The sequence below is a fragment of the Myiozetetes cayanensis genome, unplaced genomic scaffold (assembly GCF_022539395.1).
Source record: "Myiozetetes cayanensis isolate MyiCay16 unplaced genomic scaffold, myiCay2020 scf18, whole genome shotgun sequence".
NCBI classification, from domain to species: Eukaryota; Metazoa; Chordata; class Aves; order Passeriformes; family Tyrannidae; genus Myiozetetes; species Myiozetetes cayanensis.
Window position 1 is genome coordinate 17,163,085 of NW_026087389.1, and position 18,845 is coordinate 17,181,929.

An 18,845-nucleotide genomic window follows, 5' to 3' on the forward strand; every position below is an offset into this window, starting at 1 on the left:
CGGCGGTGGTGCCAAAGCAAGGGGCAGTGGGTGGGCACAGCACTTTAATGGTATGGGCAGTGCCCCGCCAGTGGTCCTGGCACTCCTCACTCCCGGTGTGTCTTCGTGGGCTCCGCTGCTGGGCCATCCCTGCAAGACAGGGGCAGTGTGAGGGGGGCTGGGGAAGCACCCTAGAATAGTACCCCAGCACTGGGGCAGGCACCTGCCTCTCTGTGTAGGGTAGGCAGGGCTGGGAAGGCACTTACTGGGACTTACTGGTCTGGGGCACAGCTGGAGGGGGCTCTCACTGGGGAACACTGGTCTAGGGGCAGAGCTGAGTGGGGGCACTGATCTGGAAGTACAGTTTGGGAAGGTGCTGACTGGGGGGCACTGACCCAGTGTCCAGAGGACCCCTCCGGGCCGTACTGGGCATGGGGCTGTACTGGTGCAAGGGTGCAGTCGGGAGAGCGAGCGTTCACTGGGGGGCACTGGGTGGGCGTTGCTCGGAGGGCGCTGCCAGGCGCGGCGGGGATCGCAGCGGGGAGGGGACCGGACCGGGGCCGCGGTGGGTGAGCGGTTTTGGGCCGGTAGCGGTCGGGACTCACCGGGGCGGGCAGTGCCGCTCGGCGGCGCCGTTCCGTCCGGCGGGGCCGGCGGGGGACAGCGAGTGCGCGCGGGGCCGGGCGGGCGCGGGCCCGGAGGCGGTGCCGGTGCCAGGAGAGCGACGGGCGGCGGGGCCGGTGCGGTAGCAGAGCGCGGCCACCGCCCCGCCGTAGACGCGCCAGGCCAGGCGGACGCCCAGCAGGCTGAGGCCCAGCCAGAGCAGCAGCAGCTGGCACAGCGCGGCCCGCACGTCCTGCGCTGCCCACTCGGCCGCCAGCTCCCGGCCCAGCGCCGCCAGCGCCCGCCACGGCGGCTGCCAGCCCGCCGCCACCGCCGCCATGGCCGCGGGAACGGGGCGGGCGGCGCTCCGGGGGCGGGGCTAACGGAGGGGGCGGGTCCGCTCGGAGGCGGAGCCACCATGGCCGCGGGAACGGGGAGGGCGGGGCTTCGAGGGGCGGGATCAGCATAGGGGGCGTGGTCTCTGCCAGCCACTGCCTTGTCAAGGCAGGGGGCGTGGCCTCCGCGATGACGCTCCCCGGGCGGGGCGGGGCCGCCATGGCGGGAAGCGGCGGGGAGGCGCGGTACTCGCGGCAACTGTGAGTGCGGGGATGGCACCGGGACGGCACCGGGGCAGGGGCAGGGGCGGCGCGCCCCCAGGCCCCACTTACGGCCCCCGCTGACACCCCCTCGCCGCTGCCCGCAGGTACGTGCTGGGCGGCGGTGCGCGGCGGCTGCCCGGGGCGGCGGTGCTGGTGTCGGGGCTCCGCGGGACCGGAGCGCAGGTGGCGGCGGCGCTGGTGCTGTCGGGGACGGGGCGCGTCGTCCTGCACGATCGCGGTGCCGCCTGCGCCGCCGACCTCTCCCACCAGGTACCGGCGGGGCCGGGCTGAGCCGGGCGGGGCTCCCGATAACGGGTACAGGTGTGGGTTCACTGGGACAGGTACAGGCACAGGTGAGAGTCCCCTAGCAGGTACGAGAGGGAATGCCGGAAGCAGGTACCGATATGGGTGAGGAGCCTGGTAACAGAGGTCCTGCTTACGTGTACTGGTATGTACTAGTAATTGATACAGGTATGGATGGGGGTCCCCGTAACATGTATGGGTATAGACAGGGGTCCAGATTATGGGTACAGACCCAGGTGGGGGTCCCAGTACTGGGTACAAGTATGGAGGGGGATCCCCATAATGGGTGCAGACAAGGGTTCCCAGTAATGGCCATGGGTTTGGATGGAGGCCCCATAACATACAGGTGTGAACCCGGGGGGAGTCCTAGTACCAGGTGCAGGTGTGGATTGAGGTCACAGTAATGGGTGCAGATGCAGATGGGGGATCCCTGTTGCAGGTATGAGTACAGGGTGAGGGGGCTCTCAATAACAGGTACAGGATGGGAGTCCTGGTAAGGTTCAGGGTGCCTCATTGTCACAGGTAGGGTCCTTAGCAGAGGCCCCCTCACCAGTGCAGACAGGGCCCCATGGAGCACCCCACTGTGGTGAGCTGCACCCCATACCTGCAGGGTGCCCCACCATGTCCACTCTGCAGTTCCTCCTGGGGCAGAGCGATGTGGGCCAGAACCGTGCTGAGGCATCCTGCCGAGTCCTGGCTGAGCTGAACCCTGGTGTGGTGGTGGAGGCTTATACCGGGGAGCTGTTGGAGGCCTTCCTCGCCTCCTTCCAGGTGAGCCTGTGTCCCCATGCCCTGGGGCCCCCTGGGATGGTGACACCCACTGATAGTCCTGGCGCAGGTGGTGGTGCTGACTGAGTCGCCGCTGGAGGAGCAGCTCCGCATTGGGGACTTCTGCCATGCTCGGGGCATCTGCTTCATTGTGGCCGATGCCAAGGGGCTGGCAGGGTAAGGAGTCTGTGCCATGGGGCCCTGCCACTGGCTCCAAGTCACCTTATCCCCAGAGCCCCCAACCCTGAACTGCAGTCATCATCCTGCTGGCAGGGCTGCCTAGCCCAGGCATGATCTGGCAGTGCTGGGGCAGCTTGGCAAGGCAGTTTCTCTAGCAAAGCCCCATTGGTCCTCTCCAGGCAGCTATTCTGTGACTTTGGGGAGCACTTTGTCATTGATGACCCAGCAGAAGGGGACCCGGTGTGTGCCACCGTGCAGCACATCTCCCAGGTAGAATGGAGGGCAGCCCCCCCTGGGTCCCCCAAAATGCTGGTGCCCCTCTGCTGGCTCTATGCCACCCTAGACCAGTTCCCCACCCTTATGTCCCTTCCCCTCCTCAGGGCAACCCAGGAGTGGTGACATGCGTGGGGACAGAGGATGGCCACGGCCACCTGTTCTGCGACGGTGACCTGGTAACATTTTCTGGCGTGGAGGGGATGACAGAGCTGAACGGCCGGGAGCCTGTCCCCGTGCATGTGCTGGGTGAGACCCCCAGGGGGTCCTGGTGGTGACTGGGCTCTTGGCGGTGACCTTGACATGACATCCATGCCCATCTCATTCCCAGATGCTTTCAGGCTGGAGATTGGTGACACCAGCTCCTTTTCACCCTACCGCAGCAGGGGCCTGGTTTCAGAGGTGCGCCGGCCCCAGGAGTGTTCCTACGTAAGTCCGCCTTGGCCCCAGGGTGCTGCTGCCTGGGCTGGGGCACCGCTGTGCCGTGCCGTGCCCAGCCCTGGGGAAGCATTCGCCCAATCCCTGGCACTGTGCCGGCAGGAGCCCCTGTGCCAGGCACTGGAGGAGCCCAAGATCCAGGTGGCAAGTCCCGAGGAACTGCCACGCAGCCGCAGCCTGCACATCGCCTTCCGGGCCCTGCATGCATTCCGCAGGGACCAGGGCCGCCTGCCCCGGCCCCGGGTGCTGGTGAGTCCCCATTCTGCCCCTACCCGGCTCTCCACCACTCAGCCGGGGGCTGCCCTCACCCCTCTGCCCGCAGGAGGATGCCGAGCAGATGCTGGAGCTGGCGCGGAGCCTGGGGACACAGCAGGGTCTCCTGGATGAGGACATCGTGCGCGCCTTTGCCAGCGTGAGCGCGGGGGACCTGTGCCCCGTGGCCGCCGTGGTCGGGGCGCTGGCAGCCCAGGAGGTGCTGAAGGTGAGCGTGGCGGGCGTCCCACCCCTGGGCTCTCGCTGGCGTTTGGTGGCCACGAGAGGGCACTTGCTGCCCGCCTGGGGACGCCGAGACGAGCAGCAGGGCTGGGGCGAGGTGGGAGGGGGGGAACACCGCGCTGGCCACCGGCTGATGGAGCCGTTCGCCCCAGGCCATCACTAGGAAGTTCCTGCCCCTCGACCAGTGGTTGTACTTCGATGCCCTGGAGTGCCTGGAGCTGGCGGGAGCCGCGCAGCTGACGGAGGTGGACTGTGCCCCGGTGAGACCCCCCTGCCCAGCCCCTCCCGGATGCCTGGGGTGCCGTGGCCACTGCGCTTACACGGCTCCTCATCCCGGCAGAGAGGCTCTCGCTACGACGGCCAGATCGCCGTCTTCGGGGCCAACTTCCAGGAGCATCTGGGTCGCCAGAAGTACCTGGTGGTGAGCTAGGGCAGGGGCCGCGGCGCTGAGAGGCTGCGGAGCATCCAACCAGCAGGTGGGGAGCTGCAGCGGCTCTGCTCTGGCAGGTGGGAGCCGGCGCCATCGGCTGTGAGTTGCTGAAAAACTTTGCCATGATGGGGCTGGCGGCAGGACCGGACGGGGAACTCATCGTCACCGACATGGACGCTGTTGCCCTCTCCAACCTCCACCGGCAGTTTCTCTACCGCTCAGCAGATATATCGGTGAGGAGGCACGAGGCAGTTCCTCCTGAAGGGCATCTTGGCTGTCCCAGGGGCTGTAGGGTGGGGAAGTGCTGACCATCTCCTCTCTGCCCTGGCAGGAACCTAAGTCAGTGGTGGCTGCGAAGGCTGTGCGGCGAATGAACCCCGATGTCAGGGTGACAGCTCAGCAGAACCAGGTGGGACCTGCCACTGAGCCACTCTATGGGGACAACTTCTTCCAACGCCTGGACGGTGTCACCAGCGCCCTGGACACACTGGAAGCCCGTGAGTGCTGGAAAGGGGAAAGGGGCTGAGCCACTGGATGTGCCCCCTGGCTCCCCACCCTTCCTGGCTCCCTGCAGGCGCCTACTTGGAGAGCTGCTGCCTCCGATGTCGCACACCGCTGCTGGACTCGGGCACGGAGGGGCCTCGTGGAAATGTGCTGCCCATGGTGCCCCACCTGACCAAGCCTCTGGAGCCAGGCGGGACCCCTAGGGATGGCACCTTCGCCCCCTGCACCTTGCGGTACTTCCCCCGCACCATCCAGCACACACTGCAGGTAGGCTGAGCCGCCCTGGCCACAGCATCCAGCAAGGAGGTACCGGGACCTTTGTCTTCCTTCCCTGTTTCCCTTCCAGCAGTGAGCCACGGCCAGGATATGGCCCCAGCTGCTTCCTGCTGGTAGCCTGAGTGCTGCTGCTGGCCCTGCCATAGTCTCTTCCTCCTGCTGGGCTCGGGTTGGGGGCCATGAGGAGGGGGTCCCTGTGCTCAACACCCACTCTCTCTCCACAGTGGGCCCGTGATGAGTTTGAGGGGCTTTTCCAGCTGCCTGCAGAGCACGTCAACCGGTTCATGGCGTGAGTGGACTTGGGGGCAGTGACACCGGGAGAGAAGCTGCCAGCCCTGCCAGGGCACTGGCGGGACTGGGGAGAGGATGCTAGACTGCTGCATCCCACCCAGGTGTCCCGTGGGATTGCTCTCAGGCCAGCATCAGCAGTGCCTGGTTTTGCAGGGACCCAGCTTTCCCGGAGCAGCTGCCAGCAGGGAAGGCCCTGAAGGTCCTGGAGCAGGTGCGGGACAGGCTGCGGGAGCGGCCACGGGACTGGCGGGACTGCGTGCTCTGGGCACGCCGGCACTGGCAGTGCCGCTACCATGATGCCATCGCGCAGCTGCTGCACGCCTACCCCCCGGAGCATGTGAGCCCAGTGCCCGTGGGGCTGGCACCCCTGCACCTCTTCCAGCCACCAGCCACCTTGCTGCAGCCAGGGGCACACATCCCTGGGCCTGATTCTTCTCTCCCTGTGCCAGGAAACCAGCCCGGGTGTCCCCTTCTGGACAGGGGACAAGAGCTGTCCCCATCCACTGACATTCAACCCTGACAATGTGAGTGCAGGGAGGACTGTGGGGTCCCTCACGGGGACAGTGTGGGCTGGGGGAGAGCCGAGCCTATGCCAGGAGTATGGGGATGCTGGACTGTGGTCATGCTCCATCTGCCACAGTCTGTCCAGGGCTGCCAGGTCCTGGGCTGGATCTGTCCTTGTCCTGATCTGCAAGGGCACTTCTGGGTACAGTCTGCATGTGATATGTGGCCTGAGGAGGAGAGGCTCCTCCACATCCACCTTGGGACAAAGCCAGACTATTCTACCAATTTGGGGCAGTGCAGGCAGCCTTTGGCCACGTGGGACCACCCCAGCAAGGTGTCCCATGGCCCCCGTTCTGCCCTGCAGGACACCCACCTGGACTATATCCTGGCCACTGCCCACCTCTTTGCCCAAGTACACAGGGTGCCACCACGCAGGGACCGGAAGGCCGCTCAGGACATTCTCCGCAGTGTGGTTCTGCCACCCTCTGCACCCCAGGAAGCACTTCAGATACCCCTCACAGAGGAGCAGGAGGAGGCACAGGAGCCTACAGGTGAGGCTCCTCACTTCTTGGTCCCCTTGGGCACGTCCTCAGGTCCCTCAGTCCAGCCTGGTGGTGGTGAGGCTACGACTGCTCTTCCCTGCTCCAGTACCCAGTAGGATTGGACTGAGGTGGGGGCACCGTGCTGTGCCCCTTGCAGTGCCACAGTGCAGGGGTACCATGCCAAGGGTCCCTGTGCCCCCAGATCACAGATGGCTGACAGAGCTAATCCAGGACCTGGCACAGCGGAGACAGGAGCTGGTGGGTGATGAGGAGGCACAAGTGCCCCTGATGGAGCCCATCCACTTCGAGAAGGTACCAGAGCCAGGCAGGTCGCCCTGCTCAGCCTGGGGGGTTGATGTCCCCATGGGATGCTCATGTCCCCATACTCTTCCCCACAGGACAACGATATCCACGTGGACTTTATCACAGCAGCATCCAACCTGCGGGCAGAGAACTATGGCATCCCCCCCACCGACTGGCTGACGGTGAGAGAGGTGGCCTGTGGGGTCCCTGTCCTGGGCGGGTCAGCTGGTGACACCCCTCCTCTCCTCAGAGCAAGCGGATCGCCGGGCAGATCGTGCCTGCCATCATCACCACCACGGCAGCCGTGGCTGGGCTGGCATGCCTGGAGGTCTACAAGCTGGTGTGGGGGTGCCAGGACCTCAGCTGCTACCGCAACAGCAACATCTCCTTGTCCAACTGCCTGCTGCTCCGCATCCCGCCCCCGCCACCCACCACCTACCGGGTAGGGCCCTCTCCCCAGGGGCAGCACAGGTGGGGGACACCTTGGGGTCAGTGGCATCTACAGTGGGACAATGTGAGGGGGAGCCAGGAGCAAGGGGCAGCCCTGGTTCTAGAGCTACAGCAATGGATCCGGGTGCCATAGTGGGAGTGGGTCAGGAATGCTGCCAGGCAGTGAGGAAACAGCTCCTTCCCCTGGCTGCCCCCCAGCACTGAGCTGCTGCCACTGTCCCACCCACCCCAGCTTAGGGCCCAAGTGGGATGCTCTGGGGTGCCCATGGGGTGAGGCAGCCCCGCTGCCCCACGGCGGGCCCCATGGTGAGCCCCACGGCCAGGGGTGGCAGGCTGTGGCAGCCACACACATCTGGCTTATGGAAACCAGCTGCAGCAGCCAGAAAGCAGCTGGCACTGGGCCGGGAAGGGCCGCCCGGGGGGAGCGGGGCCGGGGGTCCCAGCGGTGGGGGGCCAGGGAGGGAGAGTGGGGGCGGGGGCAGGCCCAGATTGGGACCGTCTGGGCTATAGAGGCCCCTTTGTCTGGGGGTTTATGGCGTGCGAGGCAGCCCTTCCGGCACGGCAGGAAGCGCCGATTGGAACCAGATTGGCCCGGGGGGCCCAGGGCCGGGGGCAGGAAGAGGGGGAGGGAGGCGACTCCGCTGCCTCGCCGACTCCAGCACCACTTTGGACTCAGGGCTGCCCCACAGCCCTCTTGTGCCCTGTGGGCTGCCCAGCCCTGTGCCATCCTGGCCACGGTGCCCCCGGGTTGGCACTGTCCCTGGATGGAGGATGTTGCTGGGGCTGGCCATGCCCTCAGGTCCCTGCAGCAGCACCTGGCACCTTCGTGTCCCATGGTGAGGACACCCGGCGTGACATTTCACACCTAGCTGCTTGGCTGTGGTGGGAGCACATGTCCCCCAGGCTCACTTGGTGTGACCTGTGTCCCCCAAGGAGCCTGGGGAGCCCACCTTGGGGGCAGTCCGGAGGCATGTGCTTCTCAGGGCCAGAAGGATGTGTTTTCAGGATGCTGGGGTGGGCAGTGGCATTCTGTCCGCACCAGGCGGTCACTGCCCCGGTGATGATGGGGTTAAGCCCTTCCCACCCCAGTGAGATGAGCGCAGGCAGCAGAAGGCTGAGGTGAGAAGGCAGCAGAAGGCAGGAGGGAGAGTGACCAGGTGTGAACACCCCTCCGGAGCAGGGCCAGGCGGGCAGGGCTGGTGGTGCCTGCAGCGAGGGCAGATGGCCGGGCAGCCCTGCCAGACGGTGCGGGGCCGCATCCGGCACTTGGCCCCAGGCTTGGCGCCGCGCTGGCCTCCTTGGGCTGGAGCCGGGGTCGGGGGGCCACGGGCTTGAGAAGAGGTGATTGTGTGGGGCTGGGCAGCACTTCAATGGCCCTTTGTGTGCCTGTCCTGGCCTGGGGCTGGGGGCAGTGCCAGCCCCACATCGACCCTGACCCCTGCAGTGGACCCCAGCAGGGCTGGAGGGACAGTTGTGGCCCCAACTGCCCCTGGAGCCCAGCAGTGCTGAGGGGACATTTGTGTCCCCAGCTGGCCCTGGACACCAGCAATGCTCGTGAGACAGCTGTGTCTTCATTTCTCACAGGGGACCACCATTCTCTCCAATCCCCTGACTGGTCCTTTTGCCAGCCCTCATGCCACACCAGTCCCTGCCCCACGGGATTGGGCAACCAGGATATGGGGTGCCAGCACTGGCTGCTATCCCTTGTTCCTCCTCACAGTACGGCGGGCAGGAATGGAGCTGCTGGGACCGGCTGGAGATGAGGGCAGTCAGCGCAGACGGGCAGGCAATGACAGTGCAGGAGGTGCTGGACTGGCTGCAGGTGAGCCCAGTGCCAGCAGCACCCAATCAGGTCACCCTGGGTGTTACAGGGACAGATCCTGACACCCACCTCTTGCAGAGGACACATGGCTGGACTGTGACCATGCTCCTGCATGGCAACACCGTGCTCTACAACAAGGGGGACAGTGAAGAGACACGGGCCCAGCAACAGGCACAGAGGTAGGTCCCTGTTTCCAGGGCCAATCTTGCCCAGGGCGGGGGCTTTCAGCCCCCTCTCCCTCCAGCCTGAGCTGCTCCAGCTGTAGTGCAGCTCCCAGCCAGCTGCTGGATAAACATCCTGCCGGCAGGACTTCCCGTGGCGGGACCCCTGCCTGGCCCCTTGCTGACAGCCCCTGCGTCCCACCAGCCTGGCCTGACACCCCTAAGGGGCCCAAGGCACCCCTAGGCGCCCAGCCAGCCTTGAGGGGCAAGCCAGTGTCCCCAAAACCCCTTTTCCCTGCTACAGGTTATCAGAGATCTTGGAGGACGCCGGGATGCCACAGCAGCAGGACCTAGAGCTGCATTATGTGTGTGAGGAAGAGGATGCTGAGGAAGATAAGCGTCCCCCTCTCCTCTGCTCCCTACCCTGAGCAAGGGGCCGGCACTTCCTGCCCCACGCAATAAAGGCTGCAGGAACCATTGTCGCAAAAACTCCCTGCTTGCCCCTGCCCAGGGTCGGGGCACAGGCACCCCCCTTGATAAACGCTGCAGTGCCCGCACCGTACAAAACCGGGGTTTATTTACAGGGAGGGGGTGCGGGCGGCAGCAGCGGGGCTAAATGTAGCCGATAACGTCGTTGCAGATGATGGGCTGGCGGCTGCGGCTGTTCATCAGGGCGGTGAAGCGGTGGAAGTCCGTGGCCAGCTGGGCGATGTTGCTGTGGGACTGGTGGAAGCAGGCACCCTTGGGCTGCCCCCCCAGCCCCAGCGGGCAGGAGAAACGCTTGGTGGCATCGCGGCCCCCCGGCCGGGCACCCTCGGCTGCGCGGGGCCGGGCCATGTTGGCCAGCTTGCGGCGAACGTTGCCCGAGAGGCTGAGCAGGAAGGCGGGGGGCTTGGCCAGCCGGCGGGAGGGCTCGGCGGGGGCTCGGCGCCGCGGCTCGGCGCCCACTTCAGGCAGGTCCATCCAGTTCTCCACCAGGTCAGCAAAGCAGTTGTCACCCAGCACAAGGGGCTGCCGGTTCCGGCTCTGCGACAGCAGTGCTACGGTCCAGTCCTGCGTGTCGGCGGGCTCCAGCGCCCGCCACTGCTCCAGGCAGGCGTCCGAGGTGGATTTGGGGCGGGCGCGGCGGGCGGGGGCAGGCGGTGGTGCAGCGGGGCCGGCGGAGAGCCGGTGTGCCCGCTGGCAGGGCAGCAGGTGCCGGCGCCGCACGGGCACCTCCTCCTCCCGCCACGTGCCCCCCGACGCCTCCGAGTAGCCCGAGTCGAACTCCAGGCTGCGCTCGCTGGCCGGGGGGGAGCGGGCGGCCGGGCCCCCCCCGTCCTCCTCCTCGCCGCCCGGATCCAGGCTGCAGGCCGAGTCCGCCGCCGAGCCGGGCCGTGGGGCACGGGGGGCCGGCCCCGGTGCCCCTCCGGGGTGGTGCGGAGCCTGCCGCGTGCTGTGCATGTGCGCCCGCGGCGCCGCCCCTGCTTCGCGCCGGCACCACTGCAGGGAAAGGGCACAATCAGCACGGCGGTCCCCACTGTCCCCAGCCAGCACCGCCACCTCCCATCCCACCCCGCGCCCCCCACCCCGCCTCGGGGGGGCTTTGCTGGCGCAATAGGCGCGCAGCAGGGTGCGGGGAGCGGGTGCAGGTCCCGTCTTGCCTGCAGCCCCGGGCCCCGCTTTCCTGCGGCTCCTGCGCGGAGCCGGCCGGCGTGCAGCGGCATGTCGGGTGAGCAAGCAGGCACCCAGCCCCGGCCGTGCCTGCGGGAAATGACAGAGGGCCACGGCACGTAGGAGCGGGCGCTCCACTGCCCCCCCGCAGGCCCCTGGAGTCCCCCCGGCCTGGTGGGGAGGCAGCCGGGACGCCCCTCCGGCAGAACCCCACTCGGTGGCACAAGGCCAGCGGCAGCCCCAGGGCACCCGCGGGTGCCGGGGTGGGGCATTCTCCCCGTGCGTTGGCCGGGCCACCCACCCAAACCGTGCCCTCCCGCTGGGGACACCCCAGGTGACGTCAGGGTGCAGCCAGGCCATTGCTCAGGCCCTGAGACCCCTAAACACCGCGGAATACAGGGGGCCGAGGCAGCCAGGGCTGAACGGAGCGTGACCGGGCGGGCGCTGGAAGGGCCGCCTGGCTCCCGCAGCCGGGCCGCTCCTCACTCTTGAATTCCTATTGTCTGAACCCAAAAGCAGGGTGTTACGTCCGCTTTCCTTTCCGCGCTGGAGTCGCGGGAAGCTGAGTGTGCAGGAGGGATCGCTCCCAGGACGGATAATCCTGTCCCCTCTGGCTGTCCCTGACAGACCCTCCAGCAGGGCTGTCCCAGTCCACGTCCCCGTTCCGGTCCCTGTCCCCCTCCCCGCAGGCTGGGACCCTCTCATCCAGCCCTACTGGCAACGTGCCACCTCCCCGAGCTGCCCAGTCCCGCCGCTGGCCGGGAACACAGGGGCAGCCGGCTGCTGGGCGCTGGGTAGGCATGTGGCAGGCCCAGGGGAGCCAAAGGGCCACCCTGTCACCGCCGTCCCTTGGGGCAGCCCAAGCTGGGCGGCAGGGTGGCAGCCCCGGGGGGACGGTGCCGCTGGCACCCTGACAGCTGGACACTTTCGTGTCCCCACCGCCACCCGTGTCCCACGAGTCACCCCCGTCCCCCTCGCCGCCTTGGCCTCGCGTGTGATGTCACGGCGCTGATGTCACCGGCGGTGCCCGGACGTCACGGCGATGCCCAGACGGGGCGCGGGCACGGTGGTCCCGTCCCGTCGCGGTGCCCGCGGCGGCACTCACCCGGTCGGCGCCGAGCTCGTCCGGGCGGGCGCTGTGCATACCCGGTCCTGCTCCCGGCCCCGCTCCCGGTGCTGTCGGTGCCGGTGGTGGAGCGGCAGCAGCAGCAGCAGCAGCGGACGGAGCGCCCGGCCGTGCCCGCCGCCTCCCGGCGCTGCCCGGAGGCCCCGCCCCACCCCACCCCGGCCAATGGGGCCGCCGTAACGTGAGCCCGGCCCGCACCGGCACCGGCCCCGCCGCCCCGGGGCCCCGCGCCGGGCACCACCCGGGCACGGCCGCGCCAGGCGGGACCCGCGTCGCGGCCGGCAGCCCCGAGGGCACCGGGGCCGGGCAGCCCCGGCGAGAAGCGGGGCGGCTCCGCTGCGGGGTCCCGGCGGGGCACCCGCCTATACCGGGCTGTCAGAGCCGGGCTGGGCGCTGGAGGAGGGAAGGGAAGAGTGACCCCGTTAATTGGGAGCTAATAGCGTTTAATAGGGATCCCAGAGAAAAGCGGCGCTGGTTTGCAAATGAAGGAGAACACGGCCAAGAATTACCTCCCAGCTAATTTTTCCCGGCTCCCGGACGTGCCGCGTGGCGAGGCGGCGTGGGGTGGCAGCCAAAGCCCACGGACCGTGGCTGTGAGAGGCCAGGGGCTGGGAACGGGGGCGTGCGGAGCTGGGGGCACTGGGGCCGTGCCCTGTCCCTCCCCTGGCTGGGCAGGCCACCACGGGTGGGGATGGCCAGCGTGACGCCGGCCCGGGGTGGTGCCCAGCACCCTTGGCAACCGGCTGCAGCTTGTCCCAAACATCTCGCGAACGACGGACATGCACGAACACCTCACCTTCCTCCTCCTCCTCCTCCTCAGCCTCTATGCCCCAGGTAGGACCAGGAGTTGCACTTGGTGGTTCTGATGGGTCCCTTCTAACTCAGCATATTCTATGGTTTTATTATTCTGTGAGTTCTGGGGCCTCTCCAAGGCACACCCTGGCAACCTAGGGTGACACTCTGCTCTCCTTTTTGCAGGGACTTTCGTCAAAGCAACAGGTAAGAATGAGGTGCCCTGGGACCCACTGTGCCCGGCAGGGAGATCTGTGCCAGCATGGGTGCCCAGGTGCAGGAGCAGAGCTCCCTTAGCATGGCTGGGTGAGCTATTTGTGGTCCCTGGGGTCTCCCACCAGCTCTGCCTGACTTGCCACGTGTGGTGACCCTGAGTGAGGACACAGTACCAGGCGCCCTTGTGGCCGAGGTGACTGTGTCCTGCAGCAACATGAGTGGCAGCCCCAACGTCACCCTGGACAGCTTCGAGCCTGACCACCCTTTCAACCCTATCACCATCAGTGCTGACCCCACATCTGCCACCATGTTCCGGGCAGAGGTGCGGCTGGGGAACAGGAAGTGGGGCAGGACCCCTGGGTGCCCTGCTGAGTGACGTGTCCCCGTGGCAGGTGACACTGAGTGCTGGTGTGGAGCTCGATGCCCGCCGTGTGAATCAGTACACCCTGACCCTGCGGGCCGCTTGTCCTGGAGAGGACGAGGTGGAAGAGCGGCTCTTTGTCCGGGTGACATTGGGGCAGGTGCTGCGCTGTGACACCCCCTTCGCCAGTGCTGGTAGGAGCCAGAGGTGTGGGGTGGTGGGGGCTGCAGGTGCCAGCAGGCACCAAGCTCCCTCAGCTGTGCTGTGCCCCAGGGGGTGACGTGGTGCAGGTGCTGGCAGATGTGGTGCCCCGGACACCCTTGTATGCAGTGCTGCCGCAGCCGCTTGGTGGGCTGACGGTGAGTGGCAGCTTCCTGGGGCCTGCAGCCTCCAAAAATGGGAGCAGCCTTGGAGACAGTGGAACCTCAGCTGTGGAGGAGGGAGACAGGGGTTTCCATAACCTCCTCTCTGCAGTTCAGGCTCCGAAACCATGAGACACCACTCACGCTCACCCGCCGGGGCCTGGTGCTGGCACCTGATAATGGTTTTCACCCCAGCAAGGACACCCAGGTTGTCACCTGCATTCCCAGGCTTTTTCAGCATCCTGGCACTGCCTGCAGTTCTCCACATCCTGATCTTCCTATTCGGCTCTTTTATTTCCCTGGATCTCCAGCTCTGTGCCCATCTCAAGTCCTGTCTCAGTTCTCAGTTCTCATCCCTGTCCCTATTCCTGTCCCTATTTCAGTCTCCAGCTCAACTCATCTCCATCTCCACCTATCTTTCCACCTCTGTTTCTGCCTCAAGCCCTATTCTCATTCCTGTCCCCCTCCACTTTCCTGTCTGTGTCCCTGTTCCTGTCCCCATCCCGTCCCTTTCTTGTCTCTGCCCCTATTACTATCCTCATCCCAGTGCCCATCCCTCTCTCAATACCCACCCTGTTCACTTCCCCATCCCTGGTGCCACTCAGGGCTGTCCCACAGCTGCCCTGGCACTACCCTGCAGATGTTCAGGTTGGAGATCGAGGTGATGGACCGCCACGGGCACAACTGCAGTGGGGCCGTGACAGTGGAGGTGCTGCCATCGTGCCGTCCCCGTGTCACCTTTCCGTGAGTGGGGTCGGGCCGGGTGGGGGGTGCTGGTGGCACCAGGCCACGCCACACTGCCGACTTTGCCTGCAGTGAGCCACACCGGTCTGTGACGGTGACAGAGGGCATGGGCCCCTTGGAGGTGGTCACACAGGTCCATGCCAGTGGTGAGAATGTCCGCTACGCCATCCTTGCTCCTGTGGCACCCACGCTCTTCACCATTGATGAGGGTGAGCAGAGGGGTGGGGGCCTCCAGGGACACCCTGCCCTGTCCCCGTGCGCAGTGCAAGGCCGTGCCTCCTCCCACAGTGACAGGTGAGATCCGCTGCACCCGCAGGCTGGAGGTGGCCCGTGTCCACCTCCTCATCCAGGCTTACAATGCTCTGCACCCCGCCGACCATGCCACTGCCACTGTCAACGTCACCGTGCAGGGGACAGACCGTAGGGCACCAAGATGTGTTCCAGCCATCTTCGTGTACGATTTGGGGGGGGAGTGGGGGTACATGGGATGCTCTGCTACACCCAGGACACGGGGAACAGGAGCTGAGCTGCTCACTGCCCCACTGCAGGTCCCAGGTGCCCGAGACGGTGTCCCCTGGCAGCACCCTGGTGACACTGAGGTGCACCGACTCTACTGGCACTGACGAGTGTCTGCATTATGCCCTCGAGGGGCCCCCCGCTTCTCGCTCCCATTTCTGCATGGAGGGGCCACGGCTGAAGGTGAGTAGGGCTGCAGGCAGGGCCCAGGCAGATGGCAAGCCCAGACCCCAGGGAGCCTGGTGGGACAGGGGGGACCTTGTGACATGTGGTGTCATAGCAGGTCCAGGGCTCCCTACTCCCCAAGGCCTGCCTATTCTCCCTGCTTGCTCCCTCCTGCTGCCCTGGCATTGCAGTTTGTGTGACACCCCAGCTTTACAGAGCACCTTGGCTCTGCCTGACCCTCCCCATCCTGGCTTGGCAGGTCAACACCACCCTGGACTATGACTCAGAGGCCGTGGCCACTATGGGTTTTCAGTTCACAGCCACCATCGTGGTGACAGCAGGAGAGCAGCCCCCACGGAGCAGTGAGTGCCTGCGTCCGTGGAGTGTGTCCAGGGGTCACAATGGGGGAGGAGGGAAAAGCCCTTTCCTGATCCAAAAACCAGCAGATCACAAAGGAAACGTTCCTCCCCTGCTGCCCTAGAGGTGCCCACCCCAGTGCTGGTGCCATTGTCCACGTCGCTCAGCTCGGTGTGGGCTGTGGAGTGGCCAGCGTGGCTGAGCTGCCGTGTGCCACACAGCCCGTGTGCCTGTGCTTGTGATGGTGACCCCTGTGAATGAATTCAGACCGGCGTGCCCCAACAGTGCCACCTTCACCGTGCCGGAGACAGCAGCTTTTGGCAGCGTTGTGGGGCGCGTGGCTGGCACTGACCGCGACTACCCACCGGACAGCCTTGAGTACAGCCTGGAGGGGGAATCCGGCCCTGCACAGCCCTTCTCCATCGACAGCCGCACTGGTGAGCACCTGGCCCCTTCCTCAGCACCCACCATACCCCAGGCACCCACCGATGCCCCGCAGCTCATGCCGCCCCACAGGTGAGCTCCGCGTGGTGGGACCCCTGGACTCCCAGCGGCAGAAGAGCTACAGGCTGGTGGTGCGGTTGACAGACACCCGCAACGACCTGGACCTGGCAAAGCGGCACAGCCGCCTGTGCGACGTGTCCGTGCGCCTGCAGGTGCGAGGGTGGCCCCTTGGTGACCTGTGGGTGGTGTGAGCGCTGTGAGTGTCACACCACCACCCCCTGCTCCCGGCAGGCTGTGCCAGACCAGGTGCCGGTGTGCACCCCCGAGGTGCAGGAGCTGCGGATCACGGCGGGGTCTCCAGGCAGCCGGCAGCCTGTCACCCGCCTGGCGTGCCACGGCAGCCCCGACGGTGCCACACTGACACACACCATTGTTGGAGGTAAGGAGCAGCCAAACCACAGCACAAACCAACCCTCACCACGGCGTGGCACTGAGCAGACCCTCTCATCCAGGCAATGAGGATGGCTGCTTTCGGCTGGAGGGGAACACCGTTGTCTACCTCCCCAATGACCAAGTCGAGCCCCGCACCTTTGTGCTGCTGGTGGAGGTGTGGGGCGGCTCTGGTGCCCGCCGCCGCAGCACCGTGGTGGCACTGGTGGTGCACGTCACCCCCCGGAGCACCCCGGTGCCACCCAGCACCACCACCCAGCACACGGTGAGCAGAGCCCGCTGGCCAGGTGGTGCCGTGGGGTCCACTGAACCCCCCAGCCCTCCCATACCCACTCACTGCCCCACCTCTGCAGACACTGCAGAAGGAGCCGCTGGTTGTCACGCAGACGAAGGTGGTGTGGCACCCGCCAGCCTGGTTCGTGGCCGTGCTCACCATCTCTGGCACCCTGTTGCTGGCCACCCTGGGCTGCACGGCCAGGAGCCTGCTGTGCAGGTGAGCCCGAGCCCACAGCACAGCATGGCACGGCACAGGGAGCAAGGCCAGGGGCTCACGTCTGCCCTCTGCTCCTCCCACAGGAACCGGGACCCTGGCAAGTTGTTCCTGGGCAAGAGGTGAGTGCTGTGTGGCCAGGGCGGTTGTATTGGTAGTCATAGTGTCTTTGCAGGTAGCCAGGGAGACACAACACGTGGGGGATATTCAACATACCCCACATTTGGCTGTGGTCTCTGAACTGCTGTACCAGAGAGCCGTCTCTGCTCAGGGTGAGGGTTCAGCCCTGATGGGAGCCATGGGAACAAATATAGTGATTTGGCCAGTGGACGGTGATGTTGGTAGCCAGGCTGGGGCACAAACTCTGCTGTGGACAGCATGGGATGGCACAGTGCTGGTGCTGCTGCCCACTGCAGGGCTGGGTCCCAGCACCAGGGCTGAGGTCAGTGCAGCTCACCAGGGGAGCCCCCATTTGGCAGAGGGGAGCCCAATTTGGCAGGGAAAGCTCCAGGGAGAAGGTGAGCAGGATGCACACCCCTCCTGAGGATCAGTGAGGGTGACAGGCAGCGGAGGAGACACTCCAAGGAGATGCTGGAGCTGGAGCAGCCTGTCCAGGGTGTCTGCACAGCAAGGAGGAGACATGCAAGCACACGGGCAGGATAACAGCCACCTCCAGTGGCACAACCACCCTGAGGGGATGCATGGCTGGATCCGCGTTCACTGGTGAGGTTGGGGACACAGTGCTTGGTGGCACTGGGGCTGTAGTGACCATGCAAAGGAGAAGACTCAGGCTCAGCCCCTATGGGTGGCAGTGGCACCATGGGGGCTCTGGGGCTGCAGCTCCCCCAGCACAGCGTCCTCTGAGCTCAAACACGTGGGCAAACAAGTGGATGTGGTGGCAGACCAGATCAACACCTTCGGGCACTGCTGAAAGGTGCTTGGGGGAGCACAGCCCTGCCACAATTCTGCTCTGTGTCCGTGGACACATGGGCTGGGTAAGGGGATGAGCAGGTAGGTGGACAATGGGCTCGACAGGATGCAGCTGGCAGGGCAAAGCCTGTCTGGCAACCTGCTCCTGACAGCGTCCCTCGGGGGCAAGGCTGGGGGCCCAACACTGACAGAGTGCCCTCCTCTTGCCCTCTTCCCTCTGCAGCTCCTGGGATGTGGTGGAGCAGAGCGGGGGCAAGGAGGAACAGGGACACTCAGATGCCAACAGCCAGGTAAGTGTGTGCCGTGGCAGGTAGGCTGGGTGCCCTGCCCAGGAGGAGCCCTGGGACCCTCAGCACCCCCTCCTGTCTCTCCTCCACCCAGGGGCAGTTTGATGGCCGTGCTCAGGACCCACGTGAGTGCCCTGTCCCATGGCCCCACAGCCTTGGGCTGTGTCCCCCAGGGCAGAGGGGTCTGGAGACAGGAGAGATGGGCACCAGCCCCCCAGGGCAGTGGCTGAGTGCTGCCTCCATCTCAGGCACTGGCAGGGACTACCTCTTCAACAGTGTGACTGGGGCACGGCGCTGGATCTGAGGGGCTTGTCTTGGTGAGGGGCTCCCTGCAACCCACAGCTCCATGTGGGCCATGCCAGGCACAGCACTGGACATTGGCAGACACCTGGAGTGGCCCTCAAGGAGGACACCTATCCTTTGTGGCTGAACCCGCTGCCCATGGGGTGCAGCCAGACTCTGAGCCACCCCAGACACTGCAGACCTAATAAATGGTGTCAGAGCTTGCAGGCACTGCCGGGATTGCTGTAGGGAGTGCCGTGGCCAGGCAGTCCCACGGGTGGCTGTCCTGCTGTGGGGGGTCATTATTGCCATCCACAGTCAGAGGTGCGGGTGGCATGAGCCAGGACAAGGATAGCAGTCATGGCAGTGGGGTTGGCACTGTGAAAGATGTGCTGAGGGCTTCGACAGGGTCTGCTCTGGTCACAGCAGCATCTCTGTAGCCTGTGGATGTGGCCCAGCTGGGGCAGTCTCTCACGGAGAGGTGATCTGGGGCGAGAAGACTCAGTCACGGGTAATTGTCAGAAACTTTGGCCCAGTGTCCCCCTCGAGCTCTTCTTTGCTCCAGGGCTCAGGGGCGCAAGCGGGTTGGTCGAGCAGCCGGTCGCTGGAGGGGACGGGCTGATAATTAGCAGGAAAAGTGAATTAGCGTGGGCGCAGGTGAGAGAGACACTACAGGAGCTGGGAGCGGCGGGAAGCTTTGAAGGCGCCAGTCAGCGGGAGAGGTGGGAACCCGGCTATTTGAATTTCAA

The 18,845-nt window shown here is 65.9% G+C and overlaps 4 protein-coding genes across 6 annotated transcripts; 2 read left to right on the top strand and 2 right to left on the bottom strand.

Annotated features, from left to right (window-relative positions):
* Positions 1-31: 31 nt before the first annotated feature.
* Positions 32-930, bottom strand: TCTA (T cell leukemia translocation altered). The gene is made up of 2 exons (XM_050313150.1): positions 585-930; positions 32-129 (listed from the first exon to the last, which is right to left on the bottom strand). Exons 1-2 carry the CDS (start codon positions 920-922, stop codon positions 87-89), a joined length of 381 nt encoding a protein of 126 aa, XP_050169107.1. The 5' UTR covers positions 923-930; the 3' UTR covers positions 32-86.
* Positions 931-1,130: 200 nt separating this feature from the next.
* UBA7 (ubiquitin like modifier activating enzyme 7) lies at positions 1,131-9,400 on the top strand. 3 transcript variants are annotated; one of them, XM_050313064.1, is made up of 24 exons: positions 1,131-1,178; positions 1,286-1,451; positions 2,121-2,255; positions 2,323-2,429; positions 2,612-2,702; positions 2,813-2,954; positions 3,037-3,134; positions 3,246-3,392; positions 3,466-3,624; positions 3,791-3,898; positions 3,979-4,059; positions 4,146-4,301; positions 4,400-4,565; positions 4,643-4,839; positions 5,073-5,137; positions 5,293-5,476; positions 5,589-5,663; positions 6,008-6,194; positions 6,388-6,497; positions 6,584-6,670; positions 6,739-6,930; positions 8,659-8,760; positions 8,839-8,939; positions 9,226-9,400. In XM_050313064.1, the coding sequence occupies exons 1-24, from the start codon at positions 1,138-1,140 to the stop codon at positions 9,347-9,349; spliced, it is 3,021 nt and encodes a 1,006-aa protein (XP_050169021.1). In that variant the 5' UTR covers positions 1,131-1,137; the 3' UTR covers positions 9,350-9,400. The 3 variants fall into 3 exon arrangements, with proteins under 3 accessions (XP_050169021.1, XP_050169022.1, XP_050169023.1); XM_050313065.1 differs by having other exon boundaries at positions 5,293-5,350; XM_050313066.1 differs by lacking the exons at positions 1,131-1,178; positions 1,286-1,451; positions 2,121-2,255; positions 2,323-2,429 and having other exon boundaries at positions 2,645-2,711; positions 2,811-2,954.
* An 81-nt stretch (positions 9,401-9,481) lies between these two features.
* Positions 9,482-11,821, bottom strand: INKA1 (inka box actin regulator 1). Its single transcript, XM_050313067.1, has 2 exons — positions 11,680-11,821; positions 9,482-10,403 (listed from the first exon to the last, which is right to left on the bottom strand). Exons 1-2 carry the CDS (start codon positions 11,716-11,718, stop codon positions 9,534-9,536), a joined length of 909 nt encoding a protein of 302 aa, XP_050169024.1. The 5' UTR covers positions 11,719-11,821; the 3' UTR covers positions 9,482-9,533.
* Positions 11,822-12,473: 652 nt separating this feature from the next.
* Positions 12,474-18,314, top strand: CDHR4 (cadherin related family member 4). The gene is made up of 20 exons (XM_050312872.1): positions 12,474-12,534; positions 12,679-12,699; positions 12,834-13,030; positions 13,101-13,263; positions 13,343-13,428; positions 13,544-13,639; positions 14,072-14,175; positions 14,248-14,384; positions 14,464-14,629; positions 14,724-14,874; positions 15,116-15,218; positions 15,435-15,650; positions 15,730-15,869; positions 15,949-16,096; positions 16,170-16,372; positions 16,461-16,600; positions 16,684-16,719; positions 17,751-17,817; positions 17,909-17,939; positions 18,063-18,314. The coding sequence occupies exons 1-20, from the start codon at positions 12,480-12,482 to the stop codon at positions 18,116-18,118; spliced, it is 2,316 nt and encodes a 771-aa protein (XP_050168829.1). The 5' UTR covers positions 12,474-12,479; the 3' UTR covers positions 18,119-18,314.
* The last annotated feature ends 531 nt before the right edge of the window (positions 18,315-18,845 follow it).

Coding starts and splice junctions, on each gene's coding strand:
- INKA1 (XM_050313067.1), bottom strand. CDS start 11,718: ATGCACAGCGCCCGCCCGGACGAGCTCGGCGCCGACCGG. Junction 10,404..11,679: donor ACGAGCTCGGCGCCGACCGG/GTGAGTGCCGCC, acceptor CTTTCCCTGCAG/TGGTGCCGGCGCGAAGCAGG.
- TCTA (XM_050313150.1), bottom strand. CDS start 922: ATGGCGGCGGTGGCGGCGGGCTGGCAGCCGCCGTGGCGGGCGCTGGCG. Junction 130..584: donor GAGCGGCACTGCCCGCCCCG/GTGAGTCCCGAC, acceptor CCTGTCTTGCAG/GGATGGCCCAGCAGCGGAGC.
- UBA7 (XM_050313064.1), top strand. CDS start 1,138: ATGGCGGGAAGCGGCGGGGAGGCGCGGTACTCGCGGCAACT. Junction 2,955..3,036: donor TGTCCCCGTGCATGTGCTGG/GTGAGACCCCCA, acceptor TCTCATTCCCAG/ATGCTTTCAGGCTGGAGATT. Junction 3,135..3,245: donor GGCCCCAGGAGTGTTCCTAC/GTAAGTCCGCCT, acceptor CTGTGCCGGCAG/GAGCCCCTGTGCCAGGCACT.
- CDHR4 (XM_050312872.1), top strand. CDS start 12,480: ATGCACGAACACCTCACCTTCCTCCTCCTCCTCCTCCTCAGCCTCTAT. Junction 13,031..13,100: donor CCACCATGTTCCGGGCAGAG/GTGCGGCTGGGG, acceptor TCCCCGTGGCAG/GTGACACTGAGTGCTGGTGT. Junction 14,176..14,247: donor CGTCCCCGTGTCACCTTTCC/GTGAGTGGGGTC, acceptor CTTTGCCTGCAG/TGAGCCACACCGGTCTGTGA.